A 19315-nucleotide genomic window follows, 5' to 3' on the forward strand; every position below is an offset into this window, starting at 1 on the left:
TTTTTTTTTTTTTTTTTTTAATGAAAATTAGAAATTATACTCTTTATCTAATATCTTTGTTGCTGAGGTAAATTCTTTTAACATTTTTAATGTCTCCATAGTCCTCTGGTCTGAAATCCATATTCCTCATTCTGAGGCTAGAATATGTTTATTGGCTTTCTTATGATCAATCTTTATCCAGTTTATTCACAATCAACCTGAGTGTCTCTCAGTTTTGTAATATTTTCTTCTTCTACGTTCTCCTGTTTCTTTCTCATTTCGATTTCATGAAAATTAAAAACCTGCTCCTTACTATTCGCAGGCACGAGACTGCTATATTTGCAACAAAGTTGGGCATCGTGCAAAAGACTGTCCAGAGAAGCATTTGAAGGTTTCTTCAAGCTCAAAAATATGTTTAAAATGTGGAGATCCTGGGCATGATATGTTTTCTTGCCAAAGTAGTTATCCAGATGATGATCTTAAGGTCCTAATATAGTGTACTTTCTTGGTTCTTTTCCAGAGTTATTTTGCATGCTGTATCATTTTTCTAAACGTGTCTTGTAAAACATTTTTTTTCCAGAACATACAATGCTACATTTGTAAGGAATTAGGTCACTTATGTTGTGTGAATTCCACCAGCGACACTTCAATAGACATTTCCTGCTATAAATGTGGACAGGCTGGACATACTGGTCTGGTAAGTCCTCTATGCAATATGTCATATCTGACTGTACGATGTTCACATGATACTCGTATCACCTTTCATTTTCCATTTAAGACGTTCTCTTGTTTTGTTTACGTATTACTTTTGTGTTATATATATATATATATATAAAAGTTTGTCTTGCTTTTATATGCAATTGCCCATTTGTTTTGCTCTCATGCTGGCTGTCAGTAATAATCAGCAAATCTCGGTGGCAGTTCTGAATTTTTCCGATTTTTGAGCATTGACAAATTTCTAGATTGCTGGACTTATGTATGACTGTATTTTCTTGTGCAAGTCAAATAATTGGGATTAATGAGTTGCTAATGTATGCTTGTAATTAAAGAGTTCATTGTTTAGTGAGTCAACATGTGAGAAAGTAGGAGAGGGGGCCAATATTGGCAGGGTCTATAGTGTTGCTGTCACTTATTATTGTTGTATGTCTCAGTACACGCGAGCAAAGAATATTTAAATACAGGAACTTGTAATCACTTGAACCTTGTTGACAAGAGAGCTGATTCCTTTTAAATTGAAGTTCCTTGCTTCTAAGTTTATTGCACATGGTTGATTAATCTTTTGGGCTGTGTGTATGTGAATCTACAGGCATGCTCGAGATTACGTGGGGAAGCCTCTGCTGCTGTATCAGCCAGCTCATGCTATAGATGTGGTGAAGAAGGGCATTTTGCCCGTGAGTGTACAAGTTCCGCCAAGGTAGATTAAAAAGCTTACATATTGGCTTATATTTTTCAACAAATAATAAGGAGAAAATATTTATTTTGATAGCCATTTGGTTTTTGGTTATGATTATTAATCTTATAAATAGTACGTGCACTTGTGAGGGTTTTTTGTAGTATTTGGATAAGAAAAGTAAGAAAGATTAAATCCATTGTAGAGAAATGATAAGATAATAAGCACAATTTTAAAAATCCAGGGACAAAAAAATAAATGTTTTCATAAACAGTGTTTATACTGAATTTATACTTCATGGAGCTTGCTCAGGGTGGCAAGAAGAATCGTGAGGAAGCCTCTGGTGCTGCATCACCTAGCCCATGCTATAGGTGTGGTGAAGAAGGGCATTTTGCCCGTGAATGCACTAGTTCCGCCAAGGTAGACAAAAAAGCAGGGCCTTTTGTCCGTGAGTGCACAATTTCTGCCAAGGTAGATGAAAAAAGCTTACATATCGGTTTTTGTTTTTTGGTTTTTGGTTTCTGATAATTAAGCTTATAAATAGTACTTATGAGGTTTTTTGTTTTGTTGTCTAACTTTTCACATATGTTTTAAAAAACCAAGCCTAAGTTTTTAAAACTAAACAAACAGTTTTAAAAACTTATTTCTTGGAATGTGACTAAGAATTCAAATAATTTCTCAAGAAAGATAAAGCCCCTTGATAGAGAAATGATGTAAAATCAAGCACAATTTTCAAAAACCAAAAACAAAAGTCCCATTCATTACCATTTAGTTTTTGGTTTTTTGTGTTTGAAACTTGAGCCTATAAATACTACTTCCATTCATGGGTTTGGTTGTTTACTTTTTATGTGTTTTAAAAAATCAAGTCAACTTTTAAAAACATAATACAATAGTTTTCAAAAACTTTGTTAGAATTTGAAAACTTAAAACAGTAGTTTAAAGAACTCTTGAAGCCTTAATACTATAGTAACAAAGATGAAATCCATTGTAGAGAAATGATAAGAAAACAAGCCCAAATTAACAAATCAGAAATAATAAACTAAATGATTATTGAACAGTTTCATATACTGAATTTATACTTTATGGAGCGTGCCCAGGGTGGGAAGAAGAATCGGGAGGATGCCTCCGGTGCTGCATCACCCAACCCATGCTATAGATGTGGTGAAGATGGGCATTTTTCCCGTGAGTGCCCAAGTTTCACCAAGGTAGATAAAAAAAACCCTATACATCGGCCTGTTTTATTAGGGAAAAGTTATGAGGAGAGAAAATGTTCAGTTTGATACATTTACTTATATTTCCTGTCAACATGTGATTTTAAACTTGTACTTTATGGAACTTGCTCAGGGTAGCAAGAGGAATATTGAAGTAGCTTCTGGCGCTGAGTCAACTAACTCATGCTATAGATGTGGTGGAGAAGGGCATTTTGCCCGAGAGTGCACAAGTTCTACCAAGGTAGATAAAAGATCCTACATTTTGGCATGTTTTATCAGATGAAGATTAGGAGTTCTTTTTGTTATGCATACTTACATATCTTGTGAGAATGTGATTCTAACATTTTATTTCATGGAGCTTTCACAGGGTGGCAAGAGGAATCGTGAGTTATCGAACCATAAATCTAGGTCAAAAACAGAAGAAACGTACCATATGGGGTCAAAATCTGCACCTCATAATCTTGCAAAGGCTCATAGCAAGAAGAAAAAGATAAACTATGACGAAAAATACACTAACCTGCCTAGGAAGTCAGGACAAAAGGGTCGCTGGATGATGGAGGATCCGGGTCCTCGTAACTTCTTCAATGGCACATCCATGAATAATAACTGGAATTCTCCTGTTACACCATCTCGGTGGGATCATGGTTATTATACGGAGTACCCTGGTCACTATGCAAGCCCTCAATTTTCTGGGCGCTATGCAAGCCCTCCTCGATCTTCCGGTTACTATGCAAGTCCTCAATCTCTCACAAGGGAGCGCACATTACATCCAGGGACTCCAATGTCATTCCAATCCAGTATAGCGCCTCAGAACGGATTCTCGGCATCTAGATTTGGGGGCTTTAGCAATGAAGGAAGGAGGAAAAGCTATGGATGGTGGTAGAAAGTCTTATTTGATTAGAGTGATTGGTAGCTAGCTGTGGGAAAGATATACTGCTCAAAGATTTGTTATTTTGTCGAGTGGTTCAATTGCATAATATAAGATAATTGTAAGTTATTGCTTCATTTGTGATAGTACCAGATTAACAGTTTTGAGTTTAGTTGATGACATGATTCCATATTGCTCTTGGCCTGTCAGGTTTCTTCATTTGCATAATTTTAAACATCTATCAATTACTCTGAATCATATTCCTTGATTTTCCTTTCTTGTGAACAGTTCGACTACGTTGTCGGGTTTGTGTTGTTTAGCGATGAATTATGCTGGTTATGGTTACACCTCTCTATACATGTTGATTCAGCATGCGAATATTATTATCAGAAAAGTTCCAATATCTTAGGTGGAAATGAAAATGACTTCTTACTTCAGATATTACCATTGGCAGAAGTTCTATCAGACTAACGATCGTTTTCATATGATTCAAATTCCGAATTTCTAGTCTATAGATTTTCAATGGGATTCCATTTCTGTATTGAGCTTGATTCTCACATTGTCATTTCTTCTTCATTGCAGATGTTTTGGACGGTGACATCGAACACGAGCGACATGGAGCAGGCTCAACACTCTTCTACATTGTTGTTGTACATTGCTATGAAAATCTGAAAGGCAAATAGCTTCTGCTCTGTTATTACTTGGTGTTCCCATGGCTCTTCTTCTGTTTCTTGTAGATGATTGAACTTGAGCTACATCTTAGATGTCAATAGTTTATTTTAGTTGGTGTGACTCCAGTAATTTAAAGTACTAGTTTGTGTAATGTACAATTTCTGAATTCTCCAGGGAAAATTACAAATTTGATTTTTTTCATACTAGAAGAAACCAGGCCTTGTGTTACAGATTTGATTTTTTCAGTTATAGTTGATTTCTCTTGATAAGTAACTCGAAGTTCCAAATATGATCAAGAACAAAAAAACTAACAATATAGAAGTCAGGTGGATTTATTTTGTGTTGAAATGTGTATGAACTTACAGATATTACAAAAGATCAATACTATGATCTTTGATTTATTAAAGGGTTAGATTAAACCAAAGTATTTTTTTAACTTTTACCGGGCGTTTTAAAAATATCCATATGTTATCGAAAAGTTATAATAGGTTCGATTTTTCTTAAATATTTCAAAACCTCGTTGCTTTAAAAATCTAAAAAAATTTAGATGAAAAATTGATGTCTAAAATGATGTGATAATGAATAATATTATAACTTTCGAAAGAATATATATATTTTAGTCAACTAAGCAAAATGAAATAAATATGTTATATTTTATGATCCTCATGTTTGATTTAATAAAGAATCCTCTTTCTTTTAGGTTTATATTTGGTTGATGCTTTGGTGGTAAGCATTTTATAGTGGTTGTTTGCTTCCTTCTTTTGTGAATTGAACTTTATTGGAAGGGGTCAATTGTTTAGGCCACATGAGAATTGCCTTCTCTAACTCATCTATCTAAACAAAGTGTTCATTGTTTCATTAGGGTTTTTGATTGTTTGAGGCATTTCCCACACGCATTGCAATTTGCAAAGATGAAGTCTAAAGGTTAAATCCTCTGTTCTTATCAACTCTTCGTTTTCCCTCTTTCTCTCTCTCTCTTTTCTCTCTCCTCCATGGTCTTGGAGTCATATATGCTGTTGATTATATTTCTTCATACAAAACCTTGCTTGTGACTCTCTTAAGCATTCAAGTTAGTTGTATCACCATAGCTTTGTTTTTGCTGATCTTATTGTTTCATTTCAATAATCCACTCTAGTCAATTCGCTTCCCTTCATTGGTTTTATCATAATTGTGAAAACCCTAATTTCCTTTTCACTTTTTCTGTCTCAATTTTGATCTTACTCAGTTGGGTTTTGTACTGGGACGACTTTTTGAACTTGTTCTCGATTTCTTTGATTGGTTGTTGCAGTTTGTCTGTGCACCCACTTCCACAAGAGCTTCATTTTCTACACAGCATGATTATGGCTGTAAGGGTGTTCTTTCGTAAGTAAAGGGTGCACATAGATTGTATTTGCATGCAATGGAGCCCTGCATTACAGAAGGATTTACATCAAATTCAAATCGAGTCAATTCGGGAACGAACATGATTACGTATTTTGTTGAATGGTTCTGAATACGCTGTTTTTTCATTATAAATTGCTCCTGCATTGTCGTTTACGCAATGTCGGACGATATGCTGCTTCATTTCTCCTCTAATTCATCCAACCAATCGGACCAATCTTTGCCGGCCAAAATGGCCAAGCTCGAAGCTCGTATGGTCGGTAAGACTTCGTCCACCCAGCCGCCTGCTCAGTCGCAGTCAACCAGGACCTCCTCCGTCTCACATGCTGTGAAATTTGTCGCCTCTGAAAATTTGATCGAGCCAACCACTTCCAGTGATTCAGATGATGGCGTAAGTTCCGTTTAATATTCTATGTGAATGTTGAATTCATTCCGCTTCTTTTCTGTATTTTGAGAATTGAGTTTTTGTTACTGATCAAACACTCAGCCGTTCTAATTCTTCCATTTGGAACTGACTGGAGTTTTGCTTGAGAAACGAGAATGCACAAACCCACTAATAGAACGATGATATTACCCCTATTACTTTTGTGTGCATGATCTTTGTTCTTCTTGCAATGCTCTGTTGTTGAAGGGTTGACGTTGATAATCTTCTTGCAATGATCTTTGTTCTTCTTGCAATGCTCTGTTATCATTTGAAAGTTTAATTAATGGTGAGTTGTAAGTTCCATTGCAAAATCATGCATTTCTTTTTCCTTTTGAAAGACTCTTCATGTTTACTTATTGCCCGTTGGTCTCATATTTCAAGCACTTTCCTTCTTTTAGGTGGAGTATACCTTATTCTTAGTCATATTTTTTATTATCTAATTTCTTTGCATTTTTACCTGTGGGAAATTGAACTCTGAAAGATAATCTATTCTGAATTTGATGATATTTTATTTTCTATGTATGCTAGACTGGGGATGGCTTCCTCATCCAAGCCAACACTAGGAAGCGCCAGAAACTTCAAGAGGCCAATGACTCATCCCTTCCTGAACGTGTTGAGGTCGTTCTTATTATTTTGGTTATGGTTTGGAATAAATTTTGCTATTGTTTGAATAAGATAGACAATCTGTAACCCTAATTTCATTCTAGAATATTAATTGGCCATCAAGGTTTTATATTCCCATTACTGCATCAAAGCTCGCTGTCTTCTTTCTTGAGCACTTAACTGAGTTTGATTTGCCTTCTCCTTGTTACTTTTGTTTTAATCATTTTTTTCCACCTGTCATCATGATATTTTCTCTCTTTGGAACTTTTTTTTTTTTTTTTTTTTTTTTACAATATTAACAACCACAACAACACTTTAAAGAACCATTCAGGCAGTGGAAGATGGAAAGCAAAGCGTGGTGGATTCCATAGAGACCAAAAAGAATGTGGATGTAAATAGGAAAAAACAAGGTAGAGGAAGAGGACAATCACTCTCGAGTAGAGGTCGTGGGTCAAGAGTTAACGATCAGATGAAATCACAAATTTCTCTCTCAACAATTCTACCTACAAATGGTCAACTTGACAGTTACCTTAAGGTAAGGTCTTTCTAGTAAATTAGTCAATTCTGTAGTGTTGTCTATGCTTTAATTGAACAATTTGATGCTGTTTAATTTTTCATGATGGATTGGTTAAAGTTATTTATTTGTGTTGAAATCCTCATTTCTGTAAGACTCCTCATCTTTGGACATCTTGTTTGCTTGTTTATTTTATTTATCAATGAAAGTTTGTTTCTTATCAAAAGGAAAGAGAGAAGGAAAGAAAAGGAGGTCTTGAAATTCTTTTCTTCGGTACACTTTGTGTAATTTTGGTGGAGACTCTCATTCAGGTTTTGGTAGCTGACAATGTTTGTGAAACTGCGGTCCTGCTTTTCCACAAGTTTTTAGTTGTCATCTGTAGTAATCAAATGGGTCACTAATTGGGTGGATGCTTGTACTGCAATCTAGCAGTCTACTTGGTGGTAGTGTAGCAGGAATTGGAAGGGGAAAATGCGACTCAGGTAGGCGGTGAGGAAGTCATGGGTGTTATGTTGAAGGGGTTGAAGGGGAGCATTTATCCTACATTTTTCAAAGACTCTTACTCTTGCCAAAATTGAAATGACCTTCTCAACAACATACAGTATTCAGGACTTGTTGCAGCAAGAACGATACGGTTTTTTAGATGATTTTAGTGATGGTAGTGGAGATAATATGTTTCATCTTTTCTTGCTAAATCCGTCAAGTCAACTTGAGATTCCTTGTCCTTCATTACCCATTCAAGATTGCATGGGTTGGAAAAGGAGTGTAGATCCTTGTTGATGAGGTGTTTGCTTTTCCTTTATCCATTGGGAAGGGTCTAGATCAATAAAGTTTTTTTTTCCAATATGGCATAGTTTAGATATATATTGGGTTGGTTTAAGGTAAAACTAAAAAGCCAACTTCATAACGTTCTTACTAATAAATTGACTGCCTGAAACTGGAAAAACCAACCTAAATTGATCAATATTTTTCACTTTTAAAAGAAATTGGCATATTACAACGAGTTCTGGAAAGTATGAAATCCTCGATTAGCAGCTACAAGATTTTTTATGCAAGGAGTGCCACAAGACTTAGCATGAACCATTGGTTTATTAATAAATCAATCTCTGGTTTTGCAGGATGGGATGAGTAAAGAGCAGCTTCGCATTGATAATCGCTCTCCGATGGAGGTATGACTTCGTTATATGTCTATGTAAAAATCCTATGGTGTTGATGTCTAAACGAGTGCAAAAAAGTATTTATATGACTATGAAATTGGGTGATTTGGAACCTTTGAGAAGAAGATTACACGTGCTTTCTCAGCTTAGAGTTTGTTGACTTGTGAAGTGTTGAATGGAAAAGGTTTTTGTGCGAAATGTCTTGCCTCAGTGCCACAAAATTTTTGACATCTCAAATCTAGTTTCTTGTTTGTATTAAATAGGAAGAGTTGGTATCTTTACGGGCAAAAGTCGCTTCATTGGAGGAGGATTTGCAAAAATCACGTCAGGCGTCTTCAGAATATCAAAATCTTTACCATGAATTAGAAAAGGTACAAGATCATGCCCAAGATAGTAAAAAACCTATTTCCACAGAAAATATTTTCCTTGTGGACTTTGGTATGGTGGTATACTAAACCATTTTTTTTTTCTTTCTATTTTTGGAGTATTCTAAATTATTTTCATCGATTAGTTTGTTTGCAATACATTTTTTGAAATTCTCTCTCTTCTGTTTATTAATATTCTTTTCACTCTGTGACATGATTTATGCAGGAGTTGAAGGAGATCAAAGAGTACGAACATCAAATGAAACCGAAGGTTTATTTTCCTCAATGAATCAATCTTTTTTCTGCCTGAGAAAAAATTTATAAAAATCTAACTTTGTCTAAAATCCAGTTTAGGAAGCTAAAAAGTCCACAAGAACGCTCTCCAATTGACCTTTATCTCAGAAAGACACTAACTGAATATCCTTAGCCAAAGCATTCCATCTAGGAGCTAGGAGTAGGACATGAATCTCTAAGACTTCATCAACATCCATCTCTTTCTGGGGCTTTTCTAATACCTAGAAGTTCCTGAACTACATTTGGCCAATATCTTTCTGGAAGATGACTTTGTAACTACCGTTGGCCAATTTATGATCTCTGCCACTACTAACTTCATCCCACTCCGTTGTCACAGCCACTGCTTGTCTTTCTTGTCCAATTTATATATGGCCTACAACCTTTTCTTACTTTATGGTTGCCATTTTCTTGCCATCAAGGTTTGTTTACTCAATTGCTACATAGGGTGGTTATTAACCATGAAACCTAGCTGATTGATTCTTGATGATGTTATCAAGAAATTTCTTATTGTTCTCCTTTTGATCTTTATGAAGAGATAAATAGAATATGCTTTCATTTCAAACCTTTCTTGTCCTTGTGTTGTAGACTTAAAATGCCATCATCAAGAATTTTCTAATTCCTTGTAGACATAGTTTTGCCGTTAACTATTGCATCCGTCTTGTTGTGGGTTTTATTGAAATTACAGAGAACGAAAGTGCTATCTGATTTGCTGATATCTGTTTCAAAGGCTGAGAGACAGGAAGCAAGGATGAAAGTTCGACAAGACTCCTTGAGACTTGGCAATGTGGGTGTAATCAGGTTAGTTTTTTCATAATCTAATTGTAATAGGTCAAAGTCACATTATAATTTGACCTTGCTCGGTCAGGCACAATGTAATATGCGAGCCAAAGAAGAGATGGGTATACCAAATCAGGATCTAAATGCTCTCATCTTCACCCTTCTTCATCACTTATGTTACAGTTCCTGCCCTCTAGACAGGGCATGCTAATGGACGAGATTTGTGACACTAAAGCTGTGAATTTGGAATTCTTACTAAAATTTTGACTATTCCGGGCTTTGGATTTGAATTTGTCAGTCAAATTCATGTCTTCTTGCTTGTAAGGAAATAACTGATTGCATTCTTGTATGGATGTTAGAGCTGGGACAGTTATATCTGAAACATGGGAGGATGGACAAGCACTGAAAGATCTAAATGCTCATCTTGTAAGTCATCTTTATACTTTTGTCATAACTATATTCTAAGCGAATTTGTTTTTTTTCTTTCAAATATCCTATTAGGTTATTGTTCTTTATTATTAGCAAACTATGGAGCAGGTATATCTTACTTCTTTTGATCTTTGTTATGGATAAAATATTCTCATGAGAAAAGAAAATAGGTTGGACATATGATAGGCATAATATTTGGTGAATAGTACCTCCTTACTATCAGGTCAATAATGTTTCTCTCACACATTAGTTTGTATATTTTTTGCCTTTTAGTTTTCTCAACGTGGAAATTATTCTTATAATAAGTTGTACATTTATTTCATTTGTTCATTGCAAATAACTTCCTATTTTTCAGAAACAATTACTAGAAACCAAGGAAGCAATTGAACGTCAACGCAAATTCTTGAAGAAAAGACAATCGGGTAAGTTCCTTCAAAGTCTCTCTTCCCACCCATATTTCAAGGAGAAAACAATTCAATAATGTTTGCACTAAGAATTTATGGATTTCATCTATACGTGGGCTGCATCAAAGCTCAATGGCTATTCTGAACATTCTCAAGTTTTAAATGATACATTTTTGTTTTGATATTTAAGAGACCTCTTTCTCTCACCTTCATGTCCTTCTGACATCAAGCTTAGAAAATGCTATCTCGCGATAAGGTTTTTAAAAATTTAAGATATGAATATATGCTAGCCGTCTATTTTTTTAAAGTTCAGCCATCTAGAAGTGACTGTTCCTTCTAATTTTTGAAGACAAAGGTGATGGGACCGACACTGAATCAGGAGCCCAAGAAGAGGACAGTTTCATTCAGGATGAGATCTACAAATCCCGTCTGGCAAGCATCAAGCGTGTTAGTTCCTTTGTCGTGTTGTTTCTTTAGTTATTAAAACATTTGTGATTTTACACTTCAAATTTACATAGGTGACATCTATCTTATCATTATTTATTCTGTGTAGGAAGAAGAAACTATTTTACGTGAAAGGGACCGCTATGAAATTGATAAGGGAAGGCTCATACGTGAAATGAAGCGAATACGAGATGAGGAGGGTTCCCGTTTCAACAATTTTCAGATTTTAAATTACAGATTTGCCCTTTTAAACCTTCTTGGGAAAGGAGGATTCAGTGAGGTTTACAAGGTCAGAATTTTGTACTCATTATTTCTTGACATTCTCTCAAAAAAACTTGTCTGAGGCTTAAATCGCTAGGAAAAAAAATACAAGACCATCTTTGCCTACATTTGGAAACTGTAAAGATACACCTTTTTGCAGTGATTTTGAAGTACAAAATTTCCAGCAGGCTTATGACTTGGTTGAGCATAGATATGTTGCATGTAAGCTGCATGGACTGAATGCTCAGTGGAGTGAAGAGAAGAAACAAAGTTATATAAGGCATGCAATTAGGGAGTATAATATCCACAAAACATTGGTGCACAGTCATATTGTTCGGCTCTGGGACATTTTCGAGATTGATCAAAATACATTCTGTACAGTCTTGGAATATTGTAGTGGTACATTTCTTTTCTCCCTTATCAATCTGAAGTGCTTTTCATTACACTATCTATTTTTCCTTTGTATCTTCATATGGAAAAATCATGAATCTTTGCTTTTCATCTTGCATCATCTGTTGGACATTTTTCTGCCTCTAGGGAAGGATCTTGATGCTGTCCTGAAGTCAACACCAATATTGCCCGAGAAAGAAGCCAGGATTATCATAGTTCAGATATTTCATGGCCTTGTTTACTTAAACAAAAGGACACAAAAAATTATCCACTATGACCTAAAACCTGGTAACGTTCTATTTGATGAACTAGGCGTCGCAAAATTGACAGATTTTGGTCTAAGTAAAATAGTTGAGGATGATGTTGGATCTCAGGGTATGGAACTCACATCTCAGGGTGCTGGAACATATTGGTAAATGTCTAACTTTTCTGCACACTTTTTGGCTTTTGATATGTTTTAAAATTTATTATCCGTTTTTAAGTAATACATTTCATGGAGAAAATATGTGGAACTAATGGGTTTTCTTTTGGATTTTATATCGTTTCTATAACGTTTGTACAGTTCATTCGTCTTAATGCCCTAGTGCATATTGTCCGTTAACAACTTCTTTTGGCATTTGTAGGTATTTACCTCCCGAATGCTTTGAGCTCAGCAAGACACCTTTAATATCATCTAAGGTTTGTTGTTTTATAGTTTATTTTCTCTGCCCCACTCTTGTTTAGGTTATTCTATTGTCGTGCTCGTGCTCGTGCTCATTCCTTTTCCTATCTAGTTGGACATATGTCAAATTTGAGTTATCCTGAATGAAACCAAAAGACTCACAAAAGAGGGTGAGGGAAGATAAGATGATTATGCCCCAAATTCACCCACCATGCTTTTGAATAATTCTCTAGCTGGCTTGAATTCAGAAGGGTTTGCAGTTACAAAAGAACCTAATTAAAGAGCTCCACCCAGAAGCTTAATAGGCCAACTCCATCATTTTAAACTCGCAGTTTCTCTCTAGCCAAGTCACCCAAATATAGCTGTAAAATGTAGTTTGAGAGTGCTATGCCTCATTGTGATTTGTGAAGTTAGCATGCACGTTCTTTTTAAGTTTTGAGTCTTCTATGACCTGCCACCTTCTGAAACCAGGTTGATGTCTGGTCAGCGGGAGTACTACTCTATCAAATGCTCTTTGGCAGACGTCCATTTGGGCATGATCAGACCCAAGAAAGAATACTTCGTGAGGACACAATTATAAAAGCTCGTAAGGTCGATTTTCCTACTCGACCAGCTGTCTCAAACGAAGCGAAGGTGAGCAGGGGTCTTGTTTGCATTCGTTCAATTCCCTTCATCATGCATTTTCTTCATGATATACCATGACCATCCTTATTGAAAAGTCCATGCTTCCTACCATATTTTTTCCTATGTTATAAGATCCAAACTTGTAGCAGTCAAACGAAGGTGTTATATGATGTCGTGCAGGATTTTATACGACGTTGTTTGACATATAGCCAAGCAGAGAGACCTGATGTTTTAACGATAGCTCAAGATCCATACCTAACATATTCAAAGAAGTAAGTATGGTTCTTGGAGATCCACATTACAGGAATTAACAAGTCACATCTTTCAACAGCAAGCCAGGAAAGCATAGGTAACTCATGGAAACTGTAAACACAGCAAAGGGCCGGTCTACCATTAATGGTTGATCAGAGAGGGGTCCTTTTGAGTGATATAAACTTAGAGTGACTTGAATTCTCCTGTCCTATCTCCAATCCAAATAATTGGAGGTTTGGCTAAGTGGCCCTTTGGGTTCAGTAAGGGCAGGGTGACCTACAATCCATGTGGTGGTGGTGTGTGTGTGTTCAGTGTTGTGAGAATGGGCTAGATAGATAGATGCCCCTAAAATGGGGGGAAGTTTTGCTTTTCTTTTGTTCGCCTTTCGGAAAATGATTGATTTTGATGTATTAAATATTTTCTTTAGTTCACATGGCATTTCTACCGAGCTTTCGTTTCGTTTCATTCATGTACATACAAATCTCCAAGAATGAAAAATGTCACTTATTTACGTATTTATTATATAGTATTTAATAAAGAAATAGTTACTACGTCTACCATAGTATACTACCATAGTATAAAAATAAAAGGGGTTTCCCAATGGAAAATGACATTCCATTGCTATTCTCATACAGCTTGTCGGCCACGCAGGTTGTGTCCCCCAACGGCTATCAATTTTAAATGCTTTGGCCATAAAACAATAATAATACTACACGAAGGAGACCTATTTTCCATATTTATGTATGTTTTTTTTTATTTTTCCATATATACGTTAATAATAATTATTTTTTTATGATATTCCACGTGGCAAGATGTGATTTGTGAATAGAGTATGCACCGTTTAGAGACAATTGGCAAAGTTATGCGTGCCACTTTTCTGCATTCACCAATCCCCAATGCATTTCTTACGTTCTCAAATTCTTGTTTTTTTCTTAAATATTCATTTGCTTTCTAATTTCGAAGAACTTTACATTCCCAATTTTGAGTTATCAAAATCAAGTTTATATTGTCCATATTATTTATTTTTAGTAGTACGTGCCATCCGCTCTCATGTCATTTTGTTCGCTTTATCAATTTACTTTTTATAAATCTTTTATGCTCGTGGATCCATCGACAATGTTTGTAATTCAATTTTTTTTTTAAATCAACTACGTGTGATTACGTATATTTAAACTTATGTCATTTTGTTCGAAGATGTATGTTTAATCAGTTGAGTTAGACTGAGCTATCCAATATGGTATTTAGTTTATAGAGTTGCATTAAAAAGTTACCAAACTTAATTATAAGAAAAATTATAAAAAAAATTATTTTTTTTATAAAATTTATTAACTTACTAACCCTACTTAAAATTAAACCTTCCCTATTTATAGAAAAACAAATTATTAAATTTCTTGATCTCATAATTAAATTTTGATTTTGGAGTACTCATAAAGAAAATCACTTTTCATTAAATAAATAAAAAAAGAAAAGAAAAAAAAAACGCAGTTTTCTTTGAAGTTTGAATTAATAATGGATAAGAAGATGAATAAAATAATACTAAAAGTTTAGTATATAAATGTTCGTGAACTCTATCTTCGTCTACGTAGATTCCCATTTCTCACTGTCAGAACCATTCTGCCATTTCTTTCACTTAGGCTGTGCTGCTCTCATTTTGTAAGAATCATTTTCTTCTTTTATTCTTCATCAAATGCTCTGTGGCTCTGCATTTGCATACACCCTGTTTTTACGTGCTTGAATTGCCAATTAGTAGTGTTTTCTATTGATTTTGCTGCTGTTCTTGTTGTTTTTGGACCAGATTTCGTGACTGTTCTTGTAACTCTATAATGCTCTGTTTTATCATCAGATATTGAGCAGCTTGAGTTCCATAGCCCAAAATGACGCGGTTCTTAAAACCCTCTTTGGGGTTTTGGCTTCTGCTGTGCTGCCTGGCCGTTCTTACAGATGCAACCTACCTGAAATACCAAGACCCTAAACAGCCGTTAGGTGCTAGAATCAAAGATCTTATGGATCGGATGACTTTGGAAGAGAAAATTGGGCAGATGGTTCAGATTGAACGGAAAGTTGCAACTCCGGACGTCATGAAGAACTACTTCATTGGTATTATCGCATTCAGCTCTCTAGAATTGATTCCCCTATTTGGCTGAACTAGATTGTGCGTGCTTAATGTCTACTTAGAATTGATTCCCCTGTTTGGCTGAACTAGATTGTGTGTGTGATTAATGTCTACTTCTTCAGTAAGGATTATTGTAATGGATGTATGTGTATTTGGATAGGGAGTGTACTGAGCGGAGGAGGCAGTGCACCGGCGGAGAAAGCGACGGCGGAAACTTGGGTCAATATGGTGAATGAGATCCAAAAGGGGTCTCTATCCACCCGTCTTAAGATCCCTATGATTTATGGGATCGATGCCATTCATGGTCACAATAATGCGTACAATGCCACTATCTTTCCTCATAATATTGGTCTTGGAGTTACCAGGCAAGTTAAGTAGTCTAGAAGCAGTGCATTTCCTAAGTCTTTTGTGTGTATATGATTTGATAATCTTGTATTATGCTAATGGATGTTTGAGGTTTGGGAAGGATAATCTGTTGATTTTTTGAATTGATACACCAAATTAGCAAGAAAAATCCTTGAACACGTTCCTTGACTTTAACTTGTAGCCCAAGATTTTGTTAGGAGGATTGGAGATGCTTATTTATGATGTGGTTTGCTTATGACTTAACTTTTCACATCAGGGATCCGGAACTTCTTAGGAGGATAGGAGAGGCCACAGCGCTTGAAGTGAGAGCAACTGGAATTCCTTACGTTTTTGCTCCATGTATTGCGGTAATGTAACATTTTAAATCATTTTGATCAAGGATGGTTGGGAGAGGAATCCCACCGGCTAATTAAGTGGTTGGTCATAGGTTTATAGGTAAGGAATACATCTCTATTGGCCATTGGTACGAGGACTTTTAGGGAAACCATGAACAAAGCTACGAGAGCTTGTGCTCAAAATGTACAATATCATACTATTGTAGAGAGTCGTGGTTTCTAGCACGGTGTCAGAGCCATGACCTTAACTTAGCAATTTCAATAGAGTCCTCACGTGTCGAACAAAGAAGTTGTGATCCTCGAAAGCATAGTCAAAAGTGACTCAAGTGTCGAACAAATGGTGTATTTTGTTCAAGGGCTCTAGAGAAAAGGAGTGGAGTCTCGATTAATAGGAGACTGTTTGAGGATTCCATAGACTTCAGGGGAGACTCTATAGTGTCTTTTGTTCGAGAGGAGGATTGTTGGGAGAGGAGTCTCATCGGCTAATTAAGGATTTGATTATGGGTTTATAAGTAAGAAATACATCTCCACTGGTACGAGACCTTTTGGGAAAACCAAAAGCAAAGCCATGAGAGGTTATGCTCAAAGTGGACAATATCATACCATTGTGGAGAGCCGTGATTCCTAACAAGAAGAAGATGAAATATGCTTACAATTTCTTCACCAAGTTTACTTTAGTCACAGATTTTTACTTATGGTTTTCGGGCTATGCAGGTGTGCAGAGATCCTCGATGGGGTCGATGTTACGAGAGCTATAGTGAAGATCATAAAATTGTTCAACAAATGACTGAGATCATACCTGGATTGCAAGGAGCAATTCCTGCTAATTCAAGAAAAGGGATTCCTTTTGTTGGGGGAAAGTAAGATCCCTTTTCACCGGAATTTATTTGAATATATTGCATTTACCACATACATTTTGAACTTGTTTCGCTTCAGACAAAAAGTTGCGGCCTGTGCTAAGCACTTCCTTGGAGATGGTGGCACAACCAGGGGCATCGATGAAAATAACACGGTGATTGACTATAATGGATTGCTTAGCATTCACATGCCTGCATATTATAACTCTGTAAACAAGGGAGTTGCAACAGTGATGGTCTCTTACTCGAGCTGGAACGGAGTGCGAATGCACGCCAATCGTGACCTTGTCACTGGCTTACTCAAGAACAAGCTCAAGTTCAAGGTATAGAAACAAATTAACTAACCCAAGTGAGATTCTTATATTGTAGAAGCTCAGAAACAATGTTCTTTTGTTGGTTGTCTGTAGGGTTTTGTCATATCTGATTGGCAAGGAATTGACAGGATCACCTCTCCTCCTCATGCTAATTATTCATATTCAGTTCAAGCTGGAGTTGGAGCTGGAATTGACATGGTAAGTCAATTGTCCGCTTTGATTTGGAACATGTAACGCAACCATCGTACATTTCCTATGTCTATGGAAGAAAAAGGGTTTTAATTATGTTCGACGTGCTTCAATCTTGTAACGCTTCCCCTCAGTTTAAAAACACGTCTTTTAGGGAGATGTTTCCACACCCTTATAAAGAATATTTCGTTCCCCTCTCCAACCGACGTGGGATCTCACAAAACATTTTCCTTTTTGTACGGTGATGCAGATCATGGTTCCAGAAAACTACACAGAGTTCATTGACGAACTCACTCGTCAGGTGAAAAACAATATCATACCAATGAGCAGGATCGATGATGCTGTTGAGAGGATATTAAGAATTAAATTTCTTATGGGTCTGTTCGAGAATCCGTTGGCGGATTACAGCTTAGTTAACCAACTTGGGAGAAAGGTTTGTCACTTGTTTTGTTGGAGTTAGTTGGAAAATGATATACCTGAAGTGTTTAGGCTTTGATGAACTGAACTAAATTGTTGGGGTTCAACAGGAACATAGAGAATTGGCTAGGGAGGCTGTAAGAAAATCACTTGTGTTGTTGAAGAACGGCCCCTCTGTTGATAAGCCAATGCTTCCACTTCCTAAAAAAGCTGCGAAGATATTGGTTGCAGGGACTCACGCCGACAACTTAGGCTACCAATGCGGAGGATGGACGATCACATGGCAGGGTCAGAGCGGCAATGATCTCACTGCTGGTATGCTTTCACTGTTATTTCTGAATAAGAAAGAAACCAAACAGATAATTCTTGACATGGAATTGATCTCAATACTACGTCCATATAAACAAAGTTCATCTGTGAACAGGTACCACCATCCTCAAGGCTGTGAAGAACACGATCGATCCTGCGACTCAGTTAGTGTACAACGCCAATCCAGATGCAAGCTTTGTCAAGTCAAATGAGTTCTCGTTTGCCATTGTTGTTGTCGGGGAGCCTCCGTATGCTGAAACGTCTGGCGACAGCTTGAATCTCACCATCTCTGAACCTGGTCCTAACACCATAAGAAATGTGTGCGGCAATGTCAAATGTGTCGTTGTTGTTGTCTCGGGTCGCCCTGTTGTGATGCAGCCTTATGTTGGAATAGCCAATGCCCTTGTGGCTGCTTGGCTTCCAGGAACAGAAGGCCAAGGTGTAGCTGACCTTCTGTTTGGTGACTATGGATTCACTGGGAAGCTTGCTCGTACTTGGTTCAAGACTGTTGATCAACTCCCAATGAACGTGGGTGATTCACATTATGATCCACTCTTTCCATTTGGATTTGGTTTGACAACTAAACCAAACAAGTACTAGAAAAAAACATCATCTTAGAGAACTTGAAAGGAGGACATATTTCATCTTCTTGTTACCTATACCTACCTTTCATTTGAAGGATGTGATGAGGATATGTTTACTAGGCCTCTCTTAGCCTTGTTTTAGAAGCATTTGTAATACTCTTTTTTTCTATTAATCTTAATCTCCTCCAATTCTTATAATTCTTTGTTATAACGTTACAACACATAAGTTTTAAAATGGAAATAACAATTAATATATTAAATGTAATAGTCTACCTCTAGCAGATATTGTCCGCTTTGACCCGTTACTTATTGTCCCAACCTCACGATTTTTAAACACATCTATTAAGGAGAGGTTTCTCCGACCAGTGCCTGATCTTACAATCTACCCATTTTGGAGCCCAACGTCCTCGTTGGCACAGTGGCTGGTGTTTCGATACCATTTTGTTAGAGAAAACTCTTCAAAACTGTGAGATTGAGGAGATATGTAATAGGTCAAAACGAACAATATCGGCTGATGATAAGATTATGGCACTAAAATTGTAATTTAGCCCAAAAAAGAAAAAGAAAAAGAAAAACGAGAAGAATGAGTTGGATGCTGTAAATAAAACATAACAAAAAAGGATGGACTATTTTTTTTTGGGGTGAAGAAATGCGTAGTTGTAAAAAGAAAAAAAAAAAAAAAAAAGGGAAATTGAAGAAAAATGTGGGAAAGAAAAGACTTGGTCAACTTTG

The 19315-nt window shown here is 36.4% G+C and overlaps 3 protein-coding genes across 11 annotated transcripts in view; all 3 read left to right on the top strand.

The window, feature by feature from the left end:
• LOC111441232 (zinc finger CCHC domain-containing protein 7-like) overlaps positions 1-4348 on the top strand; it is a 5960-nt gene extending 1612 nt beyond the window's left edge. Inside the window, exons 4-11 of one of the 6 annotated variants that reach the window (XM_023078219.1) lie at positions 302-463; positions 560-676; positions 1286-1393; positions 1673-1840; positions 2458-2574; positions 2714-2821; positions 2948-3569; positions 4031-4336. In XM_023078219.1, coding sequence (XP_022933987.1) covers positions 302-463; positions 560-676; positions 1286-1393; positions 1673-1840; positions 2458-2574; positions 2714-2821; positions 2948-3463 — 1296 coding nt within the window. In that variant the 3' untranslated portion in view covers positions 3464-3569; positions 4031-4336. Of the gene's footprint in view, positions 1-301; positions 464-559; positions 677-1285; positions 1394-1672; positions 1841-2457; positions 2575-2713; positions 2822-2947; positions 3646-4030 lie in introns of those variants that run through there. The other 5 variants (XM_023078222.1, XM_023078221.1, XM_023078223.1 and 2 more) reach the window with 5 other exon arrangements.
• Positions 4349-4894: 546 nt separating this feature from the next.
• Positions 4895-13530, top strand: LOC111440837 (serine/threonine-protein kinase TOUSLED-like). 4 transcript variants are annotated; one of them, XM_023077643.1, is made up of 17 exons: positions 4895-5044; positions 5409-5891; positions 6453-6542; positions 6859-7062; positions 8160-8210; positions 8462-8569; positions 8790-8834; positions 9543-9655; positions 9994-10060; positions 10419-10485; positions 10817-10914; positions 11021-11200; positions 11361-11571; positions 11710-11974; positions 12186-12240; positions 12695-12856; positions 13028-13530. In XM_023077643.1, exons 2-17 carry the CDS (start codon positions 5661-5663, stop codon positions 13121-13123), a joined length of 2043 nt encoding a protein of 680 aa, XP_022933411.1. In that variant the 5' UTR covers positions 4895-5044; positions 5409-5660; the 3' UTR covers positions 13124-13530. The 4 variants fall into 4 exon arrangements, with proteins under 4 accessions (XP_022933411.1, XP_022933413.1, XP_022933410.1 ...); XM_023077644.1 differs by lacking the exon at positions 4895-5044 and adding an exon at positions 5065-5189; XM_023077645.1 differs by lacking the exons at positions 4895-5044; positions 13028-13530 and having other exon boundaries at positions 5062-5891; positions 11710-11850; positions 11937-11974; positions 12695-12817.
• A 1112-nt stretch (positions 13531-14642) lies between these two features.
• LOC111441165 (beta-glucosidase BoGH3B-like) lies at positions 14643-18781 on the top strand. The gene is made up of 10 exons (XM_023078117.1): positions 14643-14752; positions 14943-15196; positions 15373-15577; positions 15835-15925; positions 16628-16773; positions 16850-17093; positions 17178-17282; positions 17524-17706; positions 17801-18005; positions 18115-18781. Exons 2-10 carry the CDS (start codon positions 14974-14976, stop codon positions 18597-18599), a joined length of 1887 nt encoding a protein of 628 aa, XP_022933885.1. The 5' UTR covers positions 14643-14752; positions 14943-14973; the 3' UTR covers positions 18600-18781.
• Positions 18782-19315: the final 534 nt, after the last annotated feature.

This window comes from Cucurbita moschata, unplaced genomic scaffold (assembly GCF_002738365.1).
Source record: "Cucurbita moschata cultivar Rifu unplaced genomic scaffold, Cmos_1.0 Cmo_Scf00003, whole genome shotgun sequence".
NCBI lineage: Eukaryota > Viridiplantae > Streptophyta > Magnoliopsida > Cucurbitales > Cucurbitaceae > Cucurbita > Cucurbita moschata.

Coding starts and splice junctions, on each gene's coding strand:
- LOC111440837 (XM_023077643.1), top strand. CDS start 5,661: ATGTCGGACGATATGCTGCTTCATTTCTCCTCTAATTCATCCAACCAA. Junction 6,543..6,858: donor CCCTTCCTGAACGTGTTGAG/GTCGTTCTTATT, acceptor AGAACCATTCAG/GCAGTGGAAGATGGAAAGCA. Junction 8,835..9,542: donor AACATCAAATGAAACCGAAG/GTTTATTTTCCT, acceptor TTGAAATTACAG/AGAACGAAAGTGCTATCTGA.
- LOC111441165 (XM_023078117.1), top strand. CDS start 14,974: ATGACGCGGTTCTTAAAACCCTCTTTGGGGTTTTGGCTTCTGCTGTGC. Junction 16,774..16,849: donor ATTCCTTTTGTTGGGGGAAA/GTAAGATCCCTT, acceptor GTTTCGCTTCAG/ACAAAAAGTTGCGGCCTGTG. Junction 18,006..18,114: donor CGGCAATGATCTCACTGCTG/GTATGCTTTCAC, acceptor ATCTGTGAACAG/GTACCACCATCCTCAAGGCT.